Raw genomic sequence first — 21,805 nt, 5'->3', positions numbered from 1 at the left:
TCCCCACGGAGATTTACAGTTGGGGCGGCCTGATGAGTGGCAAATGGCTTAGCCCGGGTGGTCCGCCAAGTATCTTAAGTATCTCCGGCAAATTGTAGGATCATAACTCAATAGCCAAGCCTCATTAGGGCCCCCCAAAAAAAAGTAAAGAAAAAACCAAGAACTCCAGTGAACCGCAGACAGATCGTTTGGAGGAGTGAAGTGGCAAAGTTCCCTCGATGGCGGCTTCGTGTGCAACAGTAGCCTCAATTTGTTGAGCTTCCCCCGCAGCAGACACACACACAACAACACACATGTGCTAGCAGGTATATTAGAAACATTCTAACTAATAGCCAAAACATTGTTGAGTTTCCACTCATAAAATGGATCTAAATTTCCATCGTTTTGGGGCAGGTGAGGCAGGCAAGCCCTGGGCAACCAAAAACAAAAACTGCTGCCCACGAATCTCGCGTCACCGCCGACGGTCACGTCAAGCCGTGCGCGTAATGAGCGTTAAATTTGTGGCCCGCTTTCCATCCGCCGCCTTCCCCCACTAGTTTCTACTGATATTCCGTTGGGGGTTCCTCTTTTTTTGGTGCAACTTCTAATCACCACAGAACACGCTTCATTATTGGTTAAATTAGTCACAAAACGGTTTCCGAAGATGAGCTTTAATTATTGCAAAAAACATAGGCAGACATAAGACCTGATATAGTTCGACGAATCATTGCCCTGGAAAAATTTTTGTTAGTTTAATGGTTAGGAGTTGAATTATTTATTATTAAACAATGATTTTTTGGGCCATACTTTTTTTCGATCAATTTGTTCAACTTGTTATTTGTTAAATATTTTTTAAAGATTTTTTTAGCCTGCCTGTTTATACCTCAATTGCGCGACACTTTTTACAATAAAAAAGGAAAATGTATCTAAAAAATCCGAAAATAATACAAACTTGTACCTGATAGACTAAGTTATTTTTTTACAATTTCCCAAAAACGTAGATATTTTAAAATTTGTTCCAAGTAAAGGGTAATCGTAGCCAAAAAGGTAGCCAAAACATTCCTGAGAAAAATCTCATTTAACCTTTATTTTGTGGTTTTGATCAGCCTGGCTAGATTTTAAAGGGGAAATGTGGGTCAGAATAAATTATTAATGAAGTGAATTATAATGCTTCAATTGCTCTGGCCTGGGCTCTCAAGTTGGCTCAACTCTAGTTTAGTTTTCCCAAGCCTTTCACTGGCTATCAATAAATTTCCGTCTGCGATGGCAGGCGGCGATAAAGACAAACGGCCTGCCAATATGAATTAGCTAAGCGAATTGGCCATTTGGCAACTTGGTAAACAACTTCCAGGAGAGAGAGAGCATCCCTCTGCCCTCTCCACTCCCTGTCCAGTATCATCATTATCATTAGCGCAAGTTTGCGCCCAACTAAAATGTTTGCTGGATCAGAGAGCGGGGCAAAGGAGGGGCCAGTGAAAAACTGTAGCAGTTGATAAATGTTAATGTTGATAGCACGTAAAGCAAAAAAACTGCTATCTGAGGAAAGAATTTTACTTAGAAAGAACTTTGAAATACTCTAATAATTGTGGGCTAAATAGTAGGGTTCTTAAGTAAAAACTCTTAACTTATCTTCTAATTAATTAAGATTAAACAACTTTATTAACCGCTTGAACCCTTTTATTTTTTAAATTTAAAACAGATGTTCTTCTTATATTCGTACAGGGAATCTTCTTAAGTAGTAAATTAAGTCCTAAATCCAGAACATATTTCCAGACCCACCGAATCAGAACTTCTCTAGGAGTTAGGGTATCCCGGTGAAATGGGCAATTGGCTTCCTGGCTAGCTGAAAAGGTTAGCAAAGTTCAGCTGAGATGCAGCGAAATTCCATTCATTGGCCATTGGAGAAAGAGAAAGACAGGAAGGCGAAGGAGGGGATGGAAGAGAAGGGGGAAGCAGTGGCTCATTGACGATGTTGTCGTCTCGTCTGCGACTGAAACCGTGGCTTGTGCTTTGGCTTTTCAACACGCTTGGCCAATAAATTGTGGCCAGCACTTGTTGTTACGCTTTTAACGGTTCGGATTCGGGTTCGACTTTGGAGTTGGAGTTGGAGCTAAAGTTGGAGCTCGGATTCAGGTTCATGTCCAGCTACGGTTACAGCCCCCTCTCACTTTACATTCCTTTTGGCATTGGCCGTGTGCTGGGCTGCTGGATGAGAGAGTTGGCCAGATCTATTTTTGCTTAACAACAAAATATTTCTCTTGTACAAATTTTTTACAGGAAACTGAAACTGCTTAACCATTAAAGGCTGCCTCTGAATACAAAAAAAAAAAAGAGAAACATTTTGCTGCTTGTTTTTTTTTTTTTTTGGCTGGCAACAATAGATTTGGCTCATTCGATTAGACTTGATTTAGCCGGGAAGGGGTTGGGCTGGATCAAAAGATTTAGTTTTCAGCTTTTCCATGGAATTTCCGTTCCATTCGTGATGCTTTTTCTGCCAACTCTCTGGCCTCTCTCAGCCGTTTTTCCCATTTCGATAGCATCGCATTGTCATGGTCAGCTACTGGGCAGGGGGCAGAATAAGTTGTAATTTTTTTTCTATTATTATTTTATTGGGTCCAATCGGAATTTGTCAAATCATCAGGTGGCGCGGAAGAAGATGGCCCGGCCTCAGGTGATTTGCATAAACCTTTTCCGAGGAACCAACTAGGTACCTTTATGCCCTGGGCTTTCGTGCGCTATTAGCCTAGAAAGCATCCATCTGGCCGTATATAACATATACCGTCTTGATCCATTCGCATTGATGATGTTCATCTTTATTTTGTTTTTTTTTTTGCAGCCTCTGTTTGGCTAATTGCCCTGCTTGGCCCTCGCCCCGCGGGCCTGGCAAACGTTTGTGCTAATCACTTTAACATTTGCAACTGCTTTTTGACCCGCTTTTCCACTGCCACAGCGCCATCACAGTTGGCAGCCGGCAACCGTTTTGTTTGTTTGTAATTATTTTTGTTTATTTCTTGCTGGTTGTGTTTGCTGGCTCTTTAGGCAAGTAACATTTACAGTTTTAGAGGCGTTGCGTGTGGGTAATGATGGGTGATCTATGCGAATATCCGAATGTGTATTTCGATTGCCTAATAGTCACGCCACAAGTTCTGGCCATCAGAATCTTCGCTTTGGCCAGTTGGCACACATTTCACTCTTTTGGCTTCTTTGATTTGGTTTTTTAGATATGCAAATGTGTTTTTGGCCTTAATGAAAGGGTTTCCCAGATTGACAGCAGCTTAGGCATATGTTTAATTAAACGATCCTCTTAGGGTTTCATTTTGGGGTTGTGCCTAAGAACAAAGTTTACCTAAATTTAAATATTTATAAAAAATCTTGATTAACACTTTATGATCTCATAGCAATTTCGTTTTGTAACCTATTCAAATGTACATAAATTAACTTTGCACTCACCTCACTTTATTTTCCATTCTCTGCTAAAAATACGATGCCTTGCGGTCTGCGTTTTTTAAATAAATTACAAAAAGGTGAGCAGCTAAACAAATATTAATGCCGGCTTTCAAATCGAATCACATCAGCAAATATTGTGTAAAAATGAGTCAGCAGTTTGGGTGATTCAATCGGCTTTGAAATTGAAATTGAAACTATCGAGTTATTAAACATCAATTGAAAAGATAGATCTACTTACTTACAACTTAAATTTGGCATCTTTAGGAAAAACAAAATGTTATTCAAAACATGGTCAATAATCCCATTTGCCACTTTTTATACATTTTTACTCGTGAAAGTGGCAGTTTGTCGCAGGAAAAACTCACTTAAACTTTCCCAAATAAAATGGATTTTCAAGCTCAGACAGGAATTACAAACCATGTTCATATTAAGTTATGTTAAAATACAAACATAATGAATGAATGCGTTAGTGGAACAAGGCTATAAAGCGTGCAAATATTTTCCAGACAAACTATAAGTTTAACTTCTTTATTGTGGGGCTTTCCACACCTTCAATTTGCGGTTATTTATGTTTGGCCAACTCTTTTAGCCCGACTTGGCTTTAACTTTAACATTAACTTTTTGTTGTTGTTGTTTTTGTTTTTTTTGGAGCTTCCCAACAACGAAGACCTCAACAGAGGCACATTGACAACTATGCAAAGTCTGTCTGTTACCTGAGTTTCTGTACTTGGACTAACCCTGACTTTACTCTTCATTGCACTTTTGGCATTGAGTTGTTGCTGGCTTCGACTGTCGCTGTGTTTGTTGTTATTGCCACTGCTGTCGACGACGAGTTGCAAGTTGTTGTCTATAAACACAAGCAGAAAAAAAGAAACCTGCAACTTGGTCAAAGTGTCGCCCTGACATGTTTTTGCAAAAAGGCGCTTGGTAGGAAGAAGGTGAGGAGCAAGAAAAAACACTTTCCGTCTTTACGCAGAGCTAAAAACCGCAAAGTGTCTTTGGGAAAGGCAGTCAGTCGGAGACTTGGAGGCTCGGAGTCAGGCCATGACATGTTTGGACTTTCTGAGCAGGAAGCCAACCAACGGCAAGTGGCATTGTGTCTCCTCTGTGGCGTTGGTGCCACAGGTTGCACCTAGACAGCAAAGTGTGCAATCTATAAGCTGCACTGGGAGAGAAGTCAAGACGGCAACTTTACTTCTTTCATGGAAAACTAAAGAATACAAAATTATATTCCTGAATTTCCAAAGAAACTATCAGTATGCCGCAGATTTTATTTTGAAAAAATGTATAGATTAAAAAAAAAAATAAGCCAAGTTAATGTCTATATTTTCTTTCTGTGTAGAGAGGGAGGATCCAAGGGTGTACAAGTACACTTGACTGCCTCTTTGGCAAATGTTTTGAGGGCATGGCAACATACTGGTCACACAGTCTGGGTCTCTCCCATCTGCAGTTCGTTTTCATAGCCTTTTCACCGAGATCTCAGTTGGTCAAGTGGCCAAGTTGGCCAGCAGCAGAATTGAGTCAGTGTGACAAACAATAATTCCCTTATTCGGGCTGGGAAGGCGAAGCCCCATAAAAGTTGCCAACTAACCTTCCTTAGTGGGGCACACTTTTATGACTCCCCGTTGCAGCTAATTTCATGCAAATTATCAAAAACAAAAAGAAAAAATGCTTTTGTGGGTGCTGTCCACTTGCATAATTAAAAGTTTCAACAAAAGTTCCCAAACAAATTGGAGCAATTTCGGTTTCTATTTCTGCCCGCAATACACGGTCTCAAAAACAAAACTATTTGCTTATTTCTTCTTTATTTTCTTGAATTTTTTTTGGATTTTTTTTCATTGCGAAACTTGAAGTTGAAATGATAAACGAGAGGGACACGCCCCGCTAACGAGTTACAAGAGTTAGTTTTGCTATTTCTTTGTGAAACATTTAAACAATTGTCTTGTTGGGTGTCTCTAATTGATAGTGTCGTGATTTGGCTTGTGCTGGGAGTTGGGATCTAGTTTAGTTTTGGACGAAACAAAAAAGAGAAGCCGAAAGAGACGGGAGTTAATAAATAAAGGCGTTGCCGCTGTTGGGAAATGCAAACAAAAGTTTATAAATTATAATTGGCAGCGGGGGATTTTAAACTATATATTTTTCTTTATGGATAAATAGCGCAAGACGAATGTAATTAAAGGCTGTGCCTATTTATTAAACTAAATGGGATCAGGTTGATCTTTAATTACAATATGTTACGAAATATTTAGTAAGTTTAATTATTATCAAGAAGTGCTGAAATTGTATAAATATATTAAGAGTACATAAAATCATAAAACCTTTTTTGCACTTCCGTTATTTAAAGCTACGAGTAAATAGTTACAATATATTTAGCCATATTTAGTAAAATATTGAAGTCTTATTAAGAGCTGCTTACCAATTCAGATGGCTGCTTTAAGAACTGTACTAAAAATGTATACAAATTTATGATTAATATTTCTATTACCTACAATTATGAGTGAATAGCGCAAGAACCTGTTTGGATTTATTAAATTAAATTGAATAAAGCTAAATAGGTTTAAAATATATAATAATTAACATTTGCATTTAAATTCTTGAAAACCCATAAAGATAAATATTATTAAAATCAATTCTCCTAGCAGGGGCTAGGTAATTTACCATTGCATCTGAGAGCTTAAATCAGTTATTAATAATTCATAACCTCGCTAAGACTGCCAGCATCAACCATATCCGCAGCAGGCAAACATTTACTTACTTGCCTTAATTGTTCATAACTCTGGAAGAGAACCTTTGCTGCCTGGGTTGACACCTTTGACATTGCCAAACGTAATAGAGTCGGCGTTAAAAAGCTTGCGAATTGCTTATAAAATGCCAAGTGGCTAATAAAAAAGCACACACCCACGCACACACATACAAACTGTCAGCCAAACAGTCTTTAGAAATGGAAAAATGGAATGAGGAGAACCCACTTGACTCATAAACAAATCAAAAACTGTCATCGGGCATAAATGTTAATTGATTTTTATGGACTTTTGATTTTTCATCATGAATTTTCATTAGAGCTTGAGGGTAGCTTCCTTATGTTACCACTTCCGCATGGCCATAAACCCATAGACAACTGTCATTCAACGTCTTTCCATATCTAAATGATTGAATGCCTTTTGTCAGCACTTTTGTTTTACTTTCAATTTCACTGCCGTGTTTTGATTTTTTCTTCTCTTTCCTTTGTTTGGTTATAATTATGAGCAAAGTACTTTAAAAAACTTTTACTTCTTCCGCTTACGTTTGACGTTCGAGATGCAAATGTCCAGATATCCAGATATTCCGTTCAAAACTGGAAACACTTGAGAATGGTGCGTCGCGGCTCGGCTGCAACTTAAAATTGCTTTGAATGTACGGGTTTTGGGTGTGAGTCTTACTTTTGAAAGGTGTTAACCACTTGCGGAAGTTGTTTTGATGCACTCTTCGATGCCTTTTGATAGCAGTTAGCTGACATAAAGAAAAGTATTTTTAACTACTACCACGTTGCCCAATCACTGCCACAGGAAAGCCTTTTTGCTCTGGAAGTTAAGTGCTGCAAAAAGGCCTTGGCTTAGATGCTTCAACATAATTTTTGGTTCACTTTAAATACTTATGTTGAAATTTGGTTTTATTTTTGTAAGCTAAGGTTGTTTTAAGTTATTAACTGTTGGCTTGCAAACACTTTTTGATTATTATTTAGTCAGTTCCATATTAAGATCACCCATATCTCAAGTTTATAGCTTGATTCTGGAGATACAAAATCCTTTTCATCACAGTTTCGCCTTAAATTATTACCATCTTTCTGATGACCTCTCCATTAGCTATCTGAAATCTGCTTTAAAAAGCCTCTGTCGCACTTATCTCTAATTTGGGTTAATCTATGCCCCAAAAGAACCGTTCATAACAGCCACTCGCCCGTCGCTTACCTAATCAACTTTTTCCTCCACAAAAAAATCCTGCTCCATCTTCGGTCGCTTATCTATGCATCTCCAGGCACTGAACAGTAGCCAACAAACCCAGCCCAAGCTGAATCTAAGGCTAAGGCTCGGTGAGACTGAAACACCAAGACTGTCTTTTTTCGCCGGCGAAGCCTTTTAACGGCATCTAGCACCTGGAAAATTGCCAGCGCTTTGGGGTCAGTAATTAATTCACATCAACCTGCTGTACGACGCCTCGGATCCCGACTTTTGGACAATTGGCCAATTCATGCGCTTTAATTACTTCATAAAAGAGCTACGTTGCTGGCTTCGACTTTGATGTTCGGTGGTTGCTGGGTGCCCTTAGCTTCGGAAAGTACAAGTACACAGGGAAAAAAATAATAATAATACCTACACATTCATTAGAGCATTCTTTATTCAAAATATCTTTCTCTATATAATACTTTATGTTTTTTCTTTCAGAATATTTGAAATAAAAATACTAGAAAAAAAGTTGTTATCTCTGAAAAGAATATATTATATTATATTTGTAAATATATTATATTTTAAAATGTTTCTCATAAAAAATAAATGTCATTAAATATTAACAACTTTCCTCCCAGTGCACAAACTAACTGTTCTCCTTTGCTTACAGCCGTCGCTCTTTGAATTTTTGCGCGCCTTTTGTATTTTCTTTTTATTGCGCTTTGATCGCTGCCCCTTGTTGTTGCAAAGGTAGTTAGTTTTAGCCTTTTTTTGCTGGTCGTCTGTAATGCTAACCTTAAGGTTTTTTAGGCGTTTTCCGTCTTTTTTGTTTTGCTCGCCAGACTCTATTCTTCGAATCACAATTTTTGTGGGCAATCACAATGGTTTAAGTGCCTATTTTTCAAGGTTCGATCAACTTTTTCTGTTGAGCGGCAAAGAGAGTGAAAAGCTCAGTTTTGAGTAAGTTGGTTTTTCTGTGGCCCAGTAACTGGAGTGTAAAACGAGATCAAGTGCTGCTGACCACGCTTCGATACCCCAACATCCACTAACATTTCATTAATTCGCCAGTGTTAATCACTCACTTATCACTTTACACCAGCAACAACGCCTTCCAGCGCCTGGAAACATTGTAATTTTAAATTTATTAAGATTTAGCTCGACTTTGTAGCTTTCTCTGCAAGCTTGTGGATTATTTACTTATGTAGCTGACTGCCATATTTACTCCTTTAGTTTTTCCACATTAAACTCAAATTGGAAGTAATTTTATAAACTTATTAATTTTATATTAATTATTAAAATACAGTCTTCACGAAAAAATCCATTTATATGTTTAATAATATTGTAATCAGTTAAAATGTAAACTCCCCTGCCCTTTTTTTATTTTCCAAACAAAAGACTTAGGCAACGAACTCGAAGTTGTTGTTAACTCACTTGGCGCACGTTGAAGACTTTTATTTATGTTTTTTATTTTTATTCTGAAGCATTTTAACTGCTATTGAACTTCAAAGGCAAAAGAAAAGTAAAAATCTATAAGAAATTTCTAAGATCGAGCAAAACGAAGCGAAAAAAGTGGAAAAAATCAAACAGAAACTGCTGTCTGGCAAAACAATTTGTAAATTGCTTCCGACAGCAAATTCAATAATAACAACGGCAGCAGCAGCAACTGCCCGAACTGCTGGCAACTAATAGTTACTTTCAATCATTCATCATCGATTTCAATAAACAATTTCAATGGTCGGGGCGGAGAGACGCACAATAGACGAGGCAGAGTGGGGATTACTCGTACTCCCCTCGCAAACAGCTTTGAACGTGTGAAAGATTTGCCTCAGTTCGTGCCTTACCTGCCCTCCGGTATTCTTCTATACACGTCTGGTCATCTTCGGGGCGATGACTGGCTAAACAATCAGAGATCCATTTGGGCTTTGTGCTGGCCATCTTCTATTCCTTCGGCCACTGTAATTGGAAATTCTCGCCGCTTACATAGTTGCGAAATCACAAATGGTTATTTGACGAGCCAGCATGAAAGTCTTGTGCCACATGCAACCTTGACATTTCGCGGCGCCCCAAGTGATCGGTTTTCTCAGACCAACAATAAAAAGGGAGAACGCCCATGCTTAATATTAGAATATTTTTTGAGACGCGATCAAAACGTGTTTCGATTCGATGCGACTCTCTGCGCTAATCGGTTGAAAATGTCAAAAGTCGAGCCAAATGATGCGATATATATTTTTATATAGACATTACTTATGCCCAGGCGGCAGAACAACAGCGGGCTGTTAGAACCAGTCAATGCTAATAACAAGTCGGTTAAAGTATGCCAAATAAATTATATTACCAAATAAGCAGAGCAAAACAAAATTGAAGTGTTTTTTTTTTTGAAAGCTTGTATCGACTGTAAGGCGTTGTTATTGGTTTTTGGATAAAAGCAATGATGGAAATTATTAGGTTTTTAATGATTTCTTGAAAAATGGTGTAAATATTTTTGGTAATTTTATTTTTAAGCTAGAGAAACAACTTTTTTTTAACTGATTCTTTACGTATTTATTTCAATTATTATATTTTTGGACACTTTAGAATGTAATTACTTAAATTTTTTAAATGATTGTAATTAGAATGTAACTTTCCACTAATCATCTTATTAACTAGAAAACAATTACTACCCATTAATGTTGGACAATCTGTTTCAATGACTGTCAAACTGTAAACACAACGTATAGGTAAAACCTGTGCCTCCAGCATTTTCTCCCTGAAATCTGTGCAGCTTGCGACACTTTCCATGCCAACCATACGCCATCCTCAGGCTCTTCTAGAATATTTTTGTGTCGTATGGTAAACAAAAGACTCAGGCAACGAACTGGAGGCTGGCACTTCGCGTTCCTCTTCCTCTTCGACACTGGCGGATAATTGTGGCATAAAAATTGCTTTTCATTTGCCTCAAAATAAAGCAATTGTTGGGCCCTGGACCAAGGGGGCTAGCGGAGTCCGAAAAAGGGGGAAGAAAGCGATGCGGATGTGAAACTGCGCATGTGCGGCGCTTCTTTTGTTTTCGTTTCTTTCGTTATTATATATTTTCTTTTTGCCACTTTCTGGGCAGCTGCTTAACATGCCACACAAGCAGCGAGCAGGTGGCAGGGGGAAGTACCAGACAGGCCGCATAAAGAAGATGCAACTGCAACAGTAAAAATATGTAATTATGTTAGAAGACAGCCGGCAGCTGCCTGAGTTCCCCAGCTTTTTCTATGCCATATCTCTAGATATCTCTAGAGCAGGCAAAGTACCTGTGGTACTCGATACTATCGGGCTTTTCGGGCTTAGAACCGTTTTATTGCCTTTCCTTTATATCAATGGGTAAATTTAACATTATGTTTGTAATAATTGTTCCAAAGTGTCATACAAATGGAGCATTCTTAAAAATGGTTTTATGCTAAAAAAAACTGTTATACATTTTTTATTAAAAATATATAATGGTTTATAGCTTCAAGATACATTGTTTACCTATATAATTCACTATATAATACTTTTCCAGTGCATCTAGGAACCCCTCTTTATCGGCACACCTGTGCTTCCCCTTCTCCTTTGAACTCTTACCCAATTTATGGGTAAGCCTGGCTTTTATTTGGATTTATTATGCAATTTGTTTGCTTTTTGCTCTTCTATTGATTCCGTTTGATGGATTTATGTCGAGAGCATTTGACAAATTATAATACCAGACATTTGCCTAATGTTTAGCATCGTCGCCGCCGCCGCCGCGTGTTGTTGGCCAACTTGCGAGTACTTGGCCGGCGAAACTTGTTTTGGTGATTTGTCAAAAGTTTGACAACTTCGTGACATCAAAATTGAAATATTTGTGCGGATGCAACGCGGCCGAGAGATTGCCACATCAAATTAACTGCCAGTCTGGTATCAATTTCATTGATCTACCGATTAAATTGCCTCAACCGAAAATCACTCAATTTTATTTTTGGCCAAACTTGCGCTTCCCTTTCGATTGGCTTTAAATTTATGCGCTCGCTGAACTTGAACGGAGTCAATGGAGCTGCATAAATAAAAATAAAATGGGGAAGCAAACAAACATCTTGGGCAAGCCGAAATTAGCTATGATTTATTAAGTTAACCGGTCTGATCCCCCATAAAACCCACTTCCCCCCCTCAAAAGACAGGCGATGAGAATTGGGTCAAAATTAGCAACTCTTTAAGCCAATTTGGATGCGTTTTAATTGTGAGGGGGAGGGGTGGGAGATGCATGGGAACTGAGTTATGGGATTGGACAAGTGCTGGCGGGCTCAGAGCTCTCTAGAAGAATGCATTATTGTGAAAAAAAGTAGACAAGCGATTTTTATCTGCATAGAAATGGATAAATTAACTAAATTAAATAGAAATCTTTAGAATTAAGAATGACATTGATGAGAAAAAAGATGTTTTTAAGCTTAGGATATATATCAATATGTTATGCTAACAGCAAGCGTGACAGGGATCCTTTTTATCTAGCTAAATATATCTGAAATTTGTTCAACGAAAACTCCAATTTAAAAATTCCTAAAAAAGTTCATTAAAATTTTTGTTAAGACCCTGGGACACCTAATTAAAATTCTCCTACGGACACATTCGAGATCATTCCCACTGCAACAATTTGGAGTCTGGCTTTTGTACTTTCCCCTGACATTGCTACAAATACCGAAAAGTAAAACAAACAAATAAAATGCCTGAAAAACAAAAAAACTCAACGAAAAATTCCCCTTCAACTGTAAATTGTGAGAAAAATGGCAAGAAATTTTCTCACACACACTGGCAGATACAGACAGACAGTCATATGTAGATGGGCCAGACAATATGAAGATGTTTATAATATTATAATTAATTATGATTTTCTGAATGCTTCAAAGACTCAAAGTCAAAGCAAAGTTCAATGCCAAAGCGAAAACAAACACAGACCAAGACAAAAGCCACCGACCAAAATACATTTTGAATGCAACTCCCAGCTGATAATGCTTAATTATATACACATAAAGCGCAGCCTCAGCAAAAATGAAAAAAAAAAAAACAGATACAAGAACAATGGCCGCTGAAAAGATGAACAAAATTGTAAAAAACGAAACCCGAAGATAATTCACACGGTTCGAGCACTTGAGCAAAGGGCATGAAAAGGCGGGCAATGAAACCAATAAACTCCATTGAAAGCCTAGCAAACAAATTTAATGAATGTAATTAAGATTTTTTTTAACTCCAACTGCGACTGTGACCTAGATAGATATATATTCCTAAACAGGTAATAGATAATGCCTATGGATGAGATAAGCCAAATCGTGGATAATGCAAAACGTATTCGAGGCTTAGAAACCTCTTAAGTCTAATTTATATTCTAAATGGGTTTATATTCTAGGAAGACTAAACAACTAAAATGACATTCAAATTTTGACTTCATTAGGAAGTTCAGACACGAGGCATTATTATGCTAATTCGTGCTAGTTACGATCTAAGTGCAAAAATTGCACTCCAAATGCAGTCTAAGGGCAAGCGTGGCTGAGATTGACATCAAACAAGCAAATTATATTGCCAAAATAATTGCCACAATTAACCCAACAATGCCGAATGCCGAATCTATCGTAAAAAGCACAGAAACAAAAAACCAAAAGCAACAGTCATTAAGCCAAAAAAGCAAACGGCAATTAAATGTTTATGCCCGAAAAATACCCTTACCAAATAAGGTTTCTTGTGGCTTAAAAATATTTTGAAATTCAATATATTAACTATAAAAATAATATTTTTCCATGCCGAATTTCTAAGTATCTTTGTAAATGGTAAATAAAAATATTTGTAAATATTATCAAAAAAAATGAAAACAAATAAGTTAATTATAATTTGTTGTTTTGTTTCGAAGCTGTTGGGGATGACAATGTAAATTGACTTTGTAAATAAACAAACTAATTAGAGCCAAATTAATTCCAAATAAATTTTCTTGGTAGTAAAAATGGAATCTTAGGAAGAGATTCATCGTAAATAGGTTCATTTTTTTCCATTTTCTGTTAAAAAAAAACATTTTAAACAAATAACTTTCCCCTATGATTCAAACGATCGATCTTTCCCATTCAAATTTCTGAAAAATAACAAATAAATATGTTATACAATTGTGTAAATATTTGCTTCTCATGAACCCAATTACAAAGATCCCTTGAGACCCAGATGAACCTCAGCACTTGAATCTCAATGATTACCAAGTGGAAGTTACCCATTTTTTGGGCTTTACTTTCGACTTACAGTGGATATACCCCTTGAATGATCAAGCACTCGGATCTCCTTACTGGCGTATTGATGTCTCATCTGGCATTCATTTTTCATCACACTTTATTTACCCAACAATTTCAGTTCGCGGCAAAACAATTATCTCAAAAAAAGAAAAAAACGAGGCTGCTGTTTGTGAACTCATTTGCATATATATTTTTGCAAGACAACACAAAAAAAATAGATCTGTATATAAATATATAGATATACTATATATATAAACTAAAGTAGCCCAAAGCAAAGCCCAGCTCATAAACAAATTGATTAGCGTCTTTAGCGTTGCAGCAAGAGCAGCCTGAACAAAGCCTACTTGGCACACAAAAAAATACTGATGGATCATGAATATATATATCTGCGATTTGATAGCGGAACAGAGCTGTTGCCATGCACGGGAATCCAAAAGTCTGGGCATCATCCTTCCCAAGAGTTCGCAGTTGTGTGCGACCTGCTGGGACACACCTCTGTGTGGATGTGGGGTGATCTCTTCACACCCGGCACGTGTAGATTTAGTTTCTGCTCAAATAAAAAATAAATTAATTAGCAGGCTGAGTAATATCAGCGCCCAGCCCTTGCCAATCTTCTTTATCCATTCATCCAGATGGTGATAACGATATGGGAATATATTTCCTTACCCTATTTGAATAGGTTTTTGTTCGCACTCGTTGGTTATGACGTGCAACCATTTTTCTCGTAGGTACTAAACTTTTTCTTTTCATGTGCTAATGCTCACGCTAATTTGATTTTTTTAACTTTATATAAAATAATAAGATTATTTCAGTATGCATTTTGTAAACTCTTAAATTAAAAAGGGAAAATCCATTTATTTGTTTTGAGATTCTCTCATATATTTAAAAAAACAACTTTAGTTATTATGTATTTTTACTATCATCAAGTCTAATTTGAAACTATTTATTCCTTTTCAGATACATAACACCAGCAGCAGCGGCTACGGCAACGGCAACCTCATCAACCTCAGCGACAGGAGGCGTCGGTGGCACCAATCTGGCGGTTTATCCCACTGCCACCGCCCAGGTGTATCGCTCCAACAACGGCCTGGATGTTCTGGACTGTGCTGGTCTGGAGCATCACAACGCGGCCACCACATCCGGACACTCTGGCAGCGGCTTCTCCCAGCGACTCAGGGAATTGGCCGCCTCCGCCGGACTACTCTCCCTGAAACCCCGACAGCCCCTCAAGCCGGTGATCAAGACACGTGGCTCACCCGGACCGGAATTCCCCAAGAAGGTCACCTTTAGTGCCTTTGCCACCGTGCAGGTGGTGTGAGAAAGGCGTACAGTGGGTCTAGCATCTGTGGCATCTGTGCAGGCACAGAGCAAGGTGAGAAACTTATTTTAAGGAATAGTATAAATTTATAAAATCTCAATAAAACTTTAAAATAAAAATAGCAATTTTTTTAAATATTAACATTTAAAAAATAATATATGAAACGTAGCAATTTAGTTACTTTAATTTCAATATAATTCTAACAAAATATTAATTTCTTCATTTGTTTCCCTTTTTTCTTTGCAGTTTCATCTTGCACTTGTTAACCATTATTTGTTGTTGTTTTTATATTCGTTGCTGTTGTTAAATGTTTAGCCAAAACTATGGGAATCATAAGTGGAGAAAATTCCTGAAAATCGAAAAAAAAAACATAAATTGTTGTGCCATGTCAGTGGCTTGAAATGAAAATAATAAAAACCATATAGAAATGAATAATACACCCCATAGCTGAAGAAAATACCTCAAAGACCCCAAATCTCTATCTGCTTTCATCTTAATTATGCTATTACTATACATTTTCCTTTGGTAGACTGACTTTTCAACAACTTTCCTATAGTTCCTCTCGATCACCCTCTACTAAAACAGTATTTTCCATCTATTTTCATCTTTCAATCACTTTCCTCACAAACACACCCTGAAAACTTTGTAAAAAAATAAAGACTATTAATGCAGAAATTCTAAATATTTTCTTTTAAATTGTAAATATATATGAATTTTTGCTTATAACAATTATAAACAGCAAATATAGTCATAAATATATGTATTCATGTAATATGTAAGTCTGTTTTGTGTATGTGTGTATATATATAAACCATGATTTTGCATTGATTATTTTATAGGGAATGAAAAACACCTTCGAATCCACACAAATTTTAAGCAAAACTGCTGTATATTGTATTTAAAGTATGATAAAGTATATTATTTAAGCCTAATATTATGCATGATAAATAAAATATAGATAAAACCAAATCAACTATTGTCTTTTTATTGGGAGTTGCAAGCGGATTACAACTGCAAAGGGTTATATTTAAAAAACATCAAGAGAGAAACATTTTTTTTAAGTTTCTAAATTCTACAGAAACTAAAATTTGAATTTGAAATCTACTTAAATTTGTTTGCTTCAATTTAAAAAATTAAAAAATTAATAAAATTATAAATACCATAATCGCTAATACTAGGCTATCTCTGCAATACAACTGCTGTGACACTGTTGTAAATTCTGGATTAATCTGCTGTCATGATTATATTAAAATAAATAGATAATATAGAAACGAAACGAGAATTTTTGTATTGCCCACTGAAAAAATTACAGCATGAACTGTGCGTTAGAAAAACAAAAATTCTTCAAATTTACTAGCTTGGCAAGCTAATATTTTAACAGAAAATAACAGAACTTTTAGTTATGTGCTAATAGTTGTGAAATTGCGCTTAGTCGGTGGATTTTGTTGTAATAAAAAAGACCGCTAGTAGTTGTTTCTCTTTTGAATAAAATGTTAAAATCCAATAAAATCTATTCGCCTCCCGACGCACTAGGTTGCTAACTTGAATTCCCGCCAAACATTCTGTAAACTTCGCTGTTAACGACTAACAGTAGTGCTGCCACGTTCAACGTTAACAGCGCCTAGGGCTGAATAACAGGGCTGCCATTTATAATTATATTTCGCGCCTATTGTTAAGCTACAATTTCAATTTATTTACAGCAATAATCGAATATAAAAGTTTTGTATTTGTCAAGATTTACTAATTATAAGTATTGCTTATGCTTACGGTTGTTAAATCGGTGTTTTTTAAATAATGTTCTCCATCTGCTAACTTCAATATTTTAACTCGCAAAAGTCTGGCAGCCCCTAATTCATCGCTTGGTTTTTATCGATATATTCCCGCCAATCCCGCTTCAATACGCTCCAGCCCTGGCCATAAAATAAATGAAACTGAGGCACAACACGGGGAATTTAATCAAAAATATCTAGTTAAAATGTCCGAATCACCTTGTAAGTATTTTAGATGGCCTTATTTTAAAATTTATTTACTAGAATAATCTGTTTATAGCTGGTCCCCGCGCCAAGCGTCAGCGAATAGACAAAAATGGCAGGTTCGCAGCAATGGAAAGACTTCGACAACTGAAGGGAACCAAGAACAAATGCCAGGTGGAAGACCAGGTTGATGATGTATACGATGTGGTGGACGAGCGAGAATATGCAAAGCGGGCGCAGGAGAAATACGGCGACGATTGGATTGAAGAAGGTAAAAAAAGGATCTGGAGGAGCACCCATAACAAAAACGTGAACAGTGGTACATTAAATAATCTTTCCCTTTCTCAGATGGAACTGGTTATGCAGAAGATCTTCGGGATTTCTTCGAGGATGAAGATGATTACTCTGATAACGAAGAGAAGGGAAAAGACTCTAAAAAGAAAAAGGGCGTTGCACCCCACGGAAAGAAAAGAGCCCGTGAAGATGAAAAACCTGTTAAAGGAAAGGCGTCAATCAAGAATCTATTCAGCAATGCAGTTCCAAAAAAAGTGGACATCAAAAACAGTGTCAAAGATGATGATATCCTAGCTGATATTCTGGGAGAGATCAAAGAAGAGCCTGCAAGCACATCTGAAAAGGTTGAAAAGATTATAGCGCCGGCGAAAATATCTGTTTCCTCGCGAAAATCCGAAGCCGCAGCAGCGAAGGATTACATGAACAGCTTCCTCAACAATATCAAAGTTCAGGAGCAGGAACGAAAGAAAGCGGAGGCTAGTAGTGATAATGAAATGTTGGAGCGCATCCTTAAACCAAAGGCCACAGTTCCAAACACAAAAGTGGCCTTCTTCTCTACTCCTACGGTTAAGAAGGAACCTGCTCCTGAAAAACCACCTGCCAAAGAAGCAACGGAAGATCCCTTCTCCGATAATGATATGGATTTCAGCTGTCTGGATGACGACGAAAACCAATTCGATGTGGAGAAGGAGCAGCCCAAGAAGACTACCCAAACTAAAACAGCAGCTGAGAAAACATCCTCATTAAAAGTCGTCGAAAAAGTAACGCCCAAAAAGGAGCCAGCTGGTTCCCCAAAGGAAAGTGAGCCGGAGGACATGAGCAAGCTACTGAGCAACTGGGAGTCTATCTGCCAAATGGATGATGACTTTGAAAAATCCGTGCTCACTGCGGAACAAGAATCACCCATCTCCGCCGATAAACAGCTTCGCTTTTGGTGTTGGGAAGCCTGGGAGGATCCAGTTAAGCTGCCCGGCGAGGTCTTTCTCTTTGGAAGAACTGCCGATGGAGTGTCTGTCTGCGTGCGGGTGCAGAATATCAACCGAGTGCTCTATCTGCTACCACGACAATTTGTGAGTATTATAAAGTTAAGATTTCCAAAAAGTTCCAAAGCTAAGAATATCAAGTATACGGAGTATATTATTTTACAAAATCTTAATCCTTAAAATCACTTTTATAGCTACTGGATCCCATTTCGAAAGAGCCTACCAAGCAAATGGTTACCGTGGCAGATATCTACAAGGAGTTTGACAGCGAGGTGGCCAGCGCCCTTAAACTGGACACGTTCCGATCCCGCAAAGTGACTAAGAGTTTTGCCCACCACGCCATTGGTATTGAAGTTCCCCAATCTTGTGATTACTTAGAGGTTCACTACGATGGCAAGAAACCGCTGCCCAATTTGTCGGCAACCAAGAAATATAATTCCATAGCGCATATTTTTGGGGCCACTACTAACGCCTTGGAACGTTTCCTCCTAGAAAGGAAAATCAAGGGACCCTGCTGGTTGCAGGTGAGTGGATTTAAGGTTAGCCCAGTGCCCATGAGTTGGTGTAAAACGGAGGTAACCGTGTCAGAGCCTAAAAATGTGGAATTGGTACAAGATAAAGGCAAACCAGCGCCACCACCTCCTCTTACTCTACTAGCACTCAATGTGCGCACCTCAATGAATCCCAAAACTTCAAGGAATGAGATATGCATGATTTCGATGCTGACCCACAATCGATTCCATATCGATCGTCCTGCTCCGCAGCCCGCTTTCAATCGACATATGTGTGCTTTGACTCGTCCAGCGGTGGTTAGTTGGCCCTTGGACTTGAACTTTGAGATAGCCAAATATAAGTCCACCAAAATATACAAACACGATTCGGAAAGAGCCTTGTTAAGTTGGTTCTTGGCCCAGTACCAACAGATAGATGCCGATCTCATTGTGACCTTTGATTCAATGGATTGTCAGCTGAATGTTATTACCGATCAAATTGTGGCCCTGAAGATTCCCCAATGGTCCCGAATAGGGCGTCTTAGAATGACCCAATCATTTGGCAAGCGTTTATTGGATCACTTTGTGGGTAGGATGGTTTGCGATGTAAAGCGTTCAGCGGAGGAGTGTATAAGGGCCAGGTCCTATGATCTCCAAACCCTGTGTAAACAGGTCCTGAAGCTTAAGGAATCTGAAAGAATGGATGTGAATGCCGATGATCTTCTAGAGATGTACGAGAAAGGAGAGAGTATCACCAAGCTCATATCCCTCACCATGCAGGATAACTCCTATCTACTAAGGCTGATGTGTGAACTAAATATCATGCCCTTGGCTTTGCAAATCACCAATATTTGTGGCAATACGATGACCAGAACCCTTCAAGGAGGTCGATCCGAACGGAATGAGTTCTTACTTCTACATGCTTTCCATGAGAAGAACTACATAGTGCCGGATAAAAAGCCGAGCACAAAACGGGGAGATTTAGACGCCACATTAGCTGGTGCCGATGCTACTTTGACAGCCAAAAAGAAGGCAGCCTATGCTGGTGGCTTGGTTCTGGAACCAATGCGTGGTCTTTACGAAAAGTTTGTCCTCTTAATGGACTTTAATTCCCTGTATCCAAGTATAATTCAGGAGTACAACATATGCTTCACCACTGTCCAACAGCCCGTAGATGCGGACGAGTTGCCCACTCTACCAGATTCCAAAGCAGATGCTGGAATATTGCCTCTCCAGTTGAAGCGTCTTGTGGAGTCGCGAAAGGAGGTGAAGAAGCTAATGGCAGCACCTGATCTTTCTCCTGAACTACAGATGCAGTACCACATTCGACAGATGGCGCTGAAGCTAACAGCCAACTCTATGTATGGTTGCTTGGGTTTCGCCCATTCACGATTCTTCGCCCAGCATTTGGCTGCTTTGGTTACCCACAAAGGCAGAGAAATCCTCACGAACACACAGCAGCTCGTGCAAAAGCTGAACTATGACGTGGTTTATGGTGACACGGATTCCATTATGATCAATACCAATATAACAGACTACGACCAGGTCTACAAGATTGGCCACAGCATCAAGCAGAATGTAAATAAACTGTACAAGCAGCTGGAGTTGGATATCGATGGAGTCTTTAGCTGTTTGCTGCTGCTGAAGAAAAAGAAGTATGCTGCTGTCAAGTTGAGCAAGGATTCTAAGGGTAACCTGAAGAGGGAACAGGAGCACAAAGGTCTGGATATAGTGCGTCGCGATTGGTCTCAGCTGGCTGTAATGGTGGGAAAAGCTGTTCTCGATGAGGTTCTATCCGAAAAGCCACTGGAAGAAAAAATCGCCGCAGTACATGCCCAACTTGGAAAGATAAAAGATCAAATAGCAGAAGGTGCAGTACCTCTTCCGTTGTTCGTTATCACCAAGCAGCTTACGCGGGCTCCTCAGGAATATCCGAATAGTGCTTCGTTACCCCATGTCCAGGTGGCTCTTCGCATGAATCGGGAGCGCAACAGGCGGTACAAGAAGGGGGATATGGTGGACTATGTTATCTGCTTGGATGGCAGCACAAATGCTGCCATGCAGCGAGCCTATCATTTGGATGAGCTCAAGAGCAGCGAGGATAAAAAGCTTCAGCTGGACACTATTTACTATCTGGGACATCAGATACATCCGGTGGTCACGCGCATGGTGGAGGTGCTAGAAGGAACCGATGCGAGTCGCATTGCAGAGTGCCTCGGCATGGATCCCACCAAGTTCCGACAGAATTCTCAGAGGTACGCATTTCACTATATTCATTTTTACGTAATAAGATAAATTAAAAATCATCCATAGAGTCCAACGAGAGGCCACCGAGCAGTCCGAGAGCGAGACCCTCCTCAAAACGACCCTTCAGTTGTACCGCCTTTGCGAACCTTTCCGGTTCCAGTGCGTGGCCTGTAAGACGAAGCAGCTGATGGCCAGTGCCTTCCGTCCTGGAGCCAGCAACTCTCACATAGCCGTTCTGCAGCAATGCTCAAATTCTGAGTGTCAAACGGCACCTGTTCAATACCTGGCCAGCGTCCGCAATCAGCTGCAGCTCTCCATTCGACGGTATGTGCAGCGTTTCTACAAAAATTGGATGGTCTGCGATCATCCGGATTGTAACTACAACACGCGGACCCACACCTTGAGGAAGGAGTTGCATCGACCGCGGTGCCCGAAGTGCAAAAACGGCAGCCTGCTGCGTCAGTATACGGAGCGGGACCTGTACAATCAACTCTGTTACCTGCGATTCATGTTTGACCTTGGCAAGCAACAGCTGCAGCAAAAACGTAAGTGATGCATGGGAAATCCTTTCATTACAAAGGAAAATATCATAAGATCTCGTAGAATTCGGAACAATATATTATATTATTTGTTGTTTTCTGTTCTTATAGCCACCCTAACGCCGGAGCTGGAGCAGGCCTACCAACTCCTTTACGAAACGGTGGATCAGCAACTGCAGACCTCCGCCTACGTGATTATCTCGCTAAGCAAAATCTTTGGCCGGACCTTGGCTCTGATGTCTTTGCAACCGCCGAGACCGAGTCCCCACAATGATTTAATAGCTAGCACTTTGGCAGATGTCGTCTAAGTCTTTAATTAACTAGCCTTTGTAAGAATTTCCATTAAAAATACTACAAAACAAACAT

At 38.9% G+C, this 21,805-nt stretch overlaps 2 protein-coding genes across 2 annotated transcripts in view; both read left to right on the top strand.

Moving 5' to 3' along the window:
• LOC108115155 overlaps positions 1-15,881 on the top strand; it is a 52,660-nt gene extending 36,779 nt beyond the window's left edge. The window contains 2 exon segments of the mRNA XM_017226464.2: positions 14,552-14,966; positions 15,159-15,881. Of these exon segments, the coding sequence (XP_017081953.2) occupies positions 14,552-14,912 (361 nt within the window). The 3' untranslated portion in view covers positions 14,913-14,966; positions 15,159-15,881.
• Positions 15,882-16,555: 674 nt separating this feature from the next.
• On the top strand, positions 16,556-21,802 carry LOC108115174 (DNA polymerase alpha catalytic subunit). The gene is made up of 6 exons (XM_017226494.2): positions 16,556-16,903; positions 16,962-17,156; positions 17,234-18,249; positions 18,357-20,908; positions 20,967-21,445; positions 21,551-21,802. Exons 1-6 carry the CDS (start codon positions 16,888-16,890, stop codon positions 21,745-21,747), a joined length of 4,455 nt encoding a protein of 1,484 aa, XP_017081983.2. The 5' UTR covers positions 16,556-16,887; the 3' UTR covers positions 21,748-21,802.
• Positions 21,803-21,805: the final 3 nt, after the last annotated feature.

The sequence above is a fragment of the Drosophila eugracilis genome, unplaced genomic scaffold (assembly GCF_018153835.1).
Source record: "Drosophila eugracilis isolate 14026-0451.02 unplaced genomic scaffold, ASM1815383v1 contig_974, whole genome shotgun sequence".
In the NCBI taxonomy this organism is placed as follows: Eukaryota; Metazoa; Arthropoda; class Insecta; order Diptera; family Drosophilidae; genus Drosophila; species Drosophila eugracilis.
This window is presented reverse-complemented; position numbering and strand designations above follow the sequence as displayed.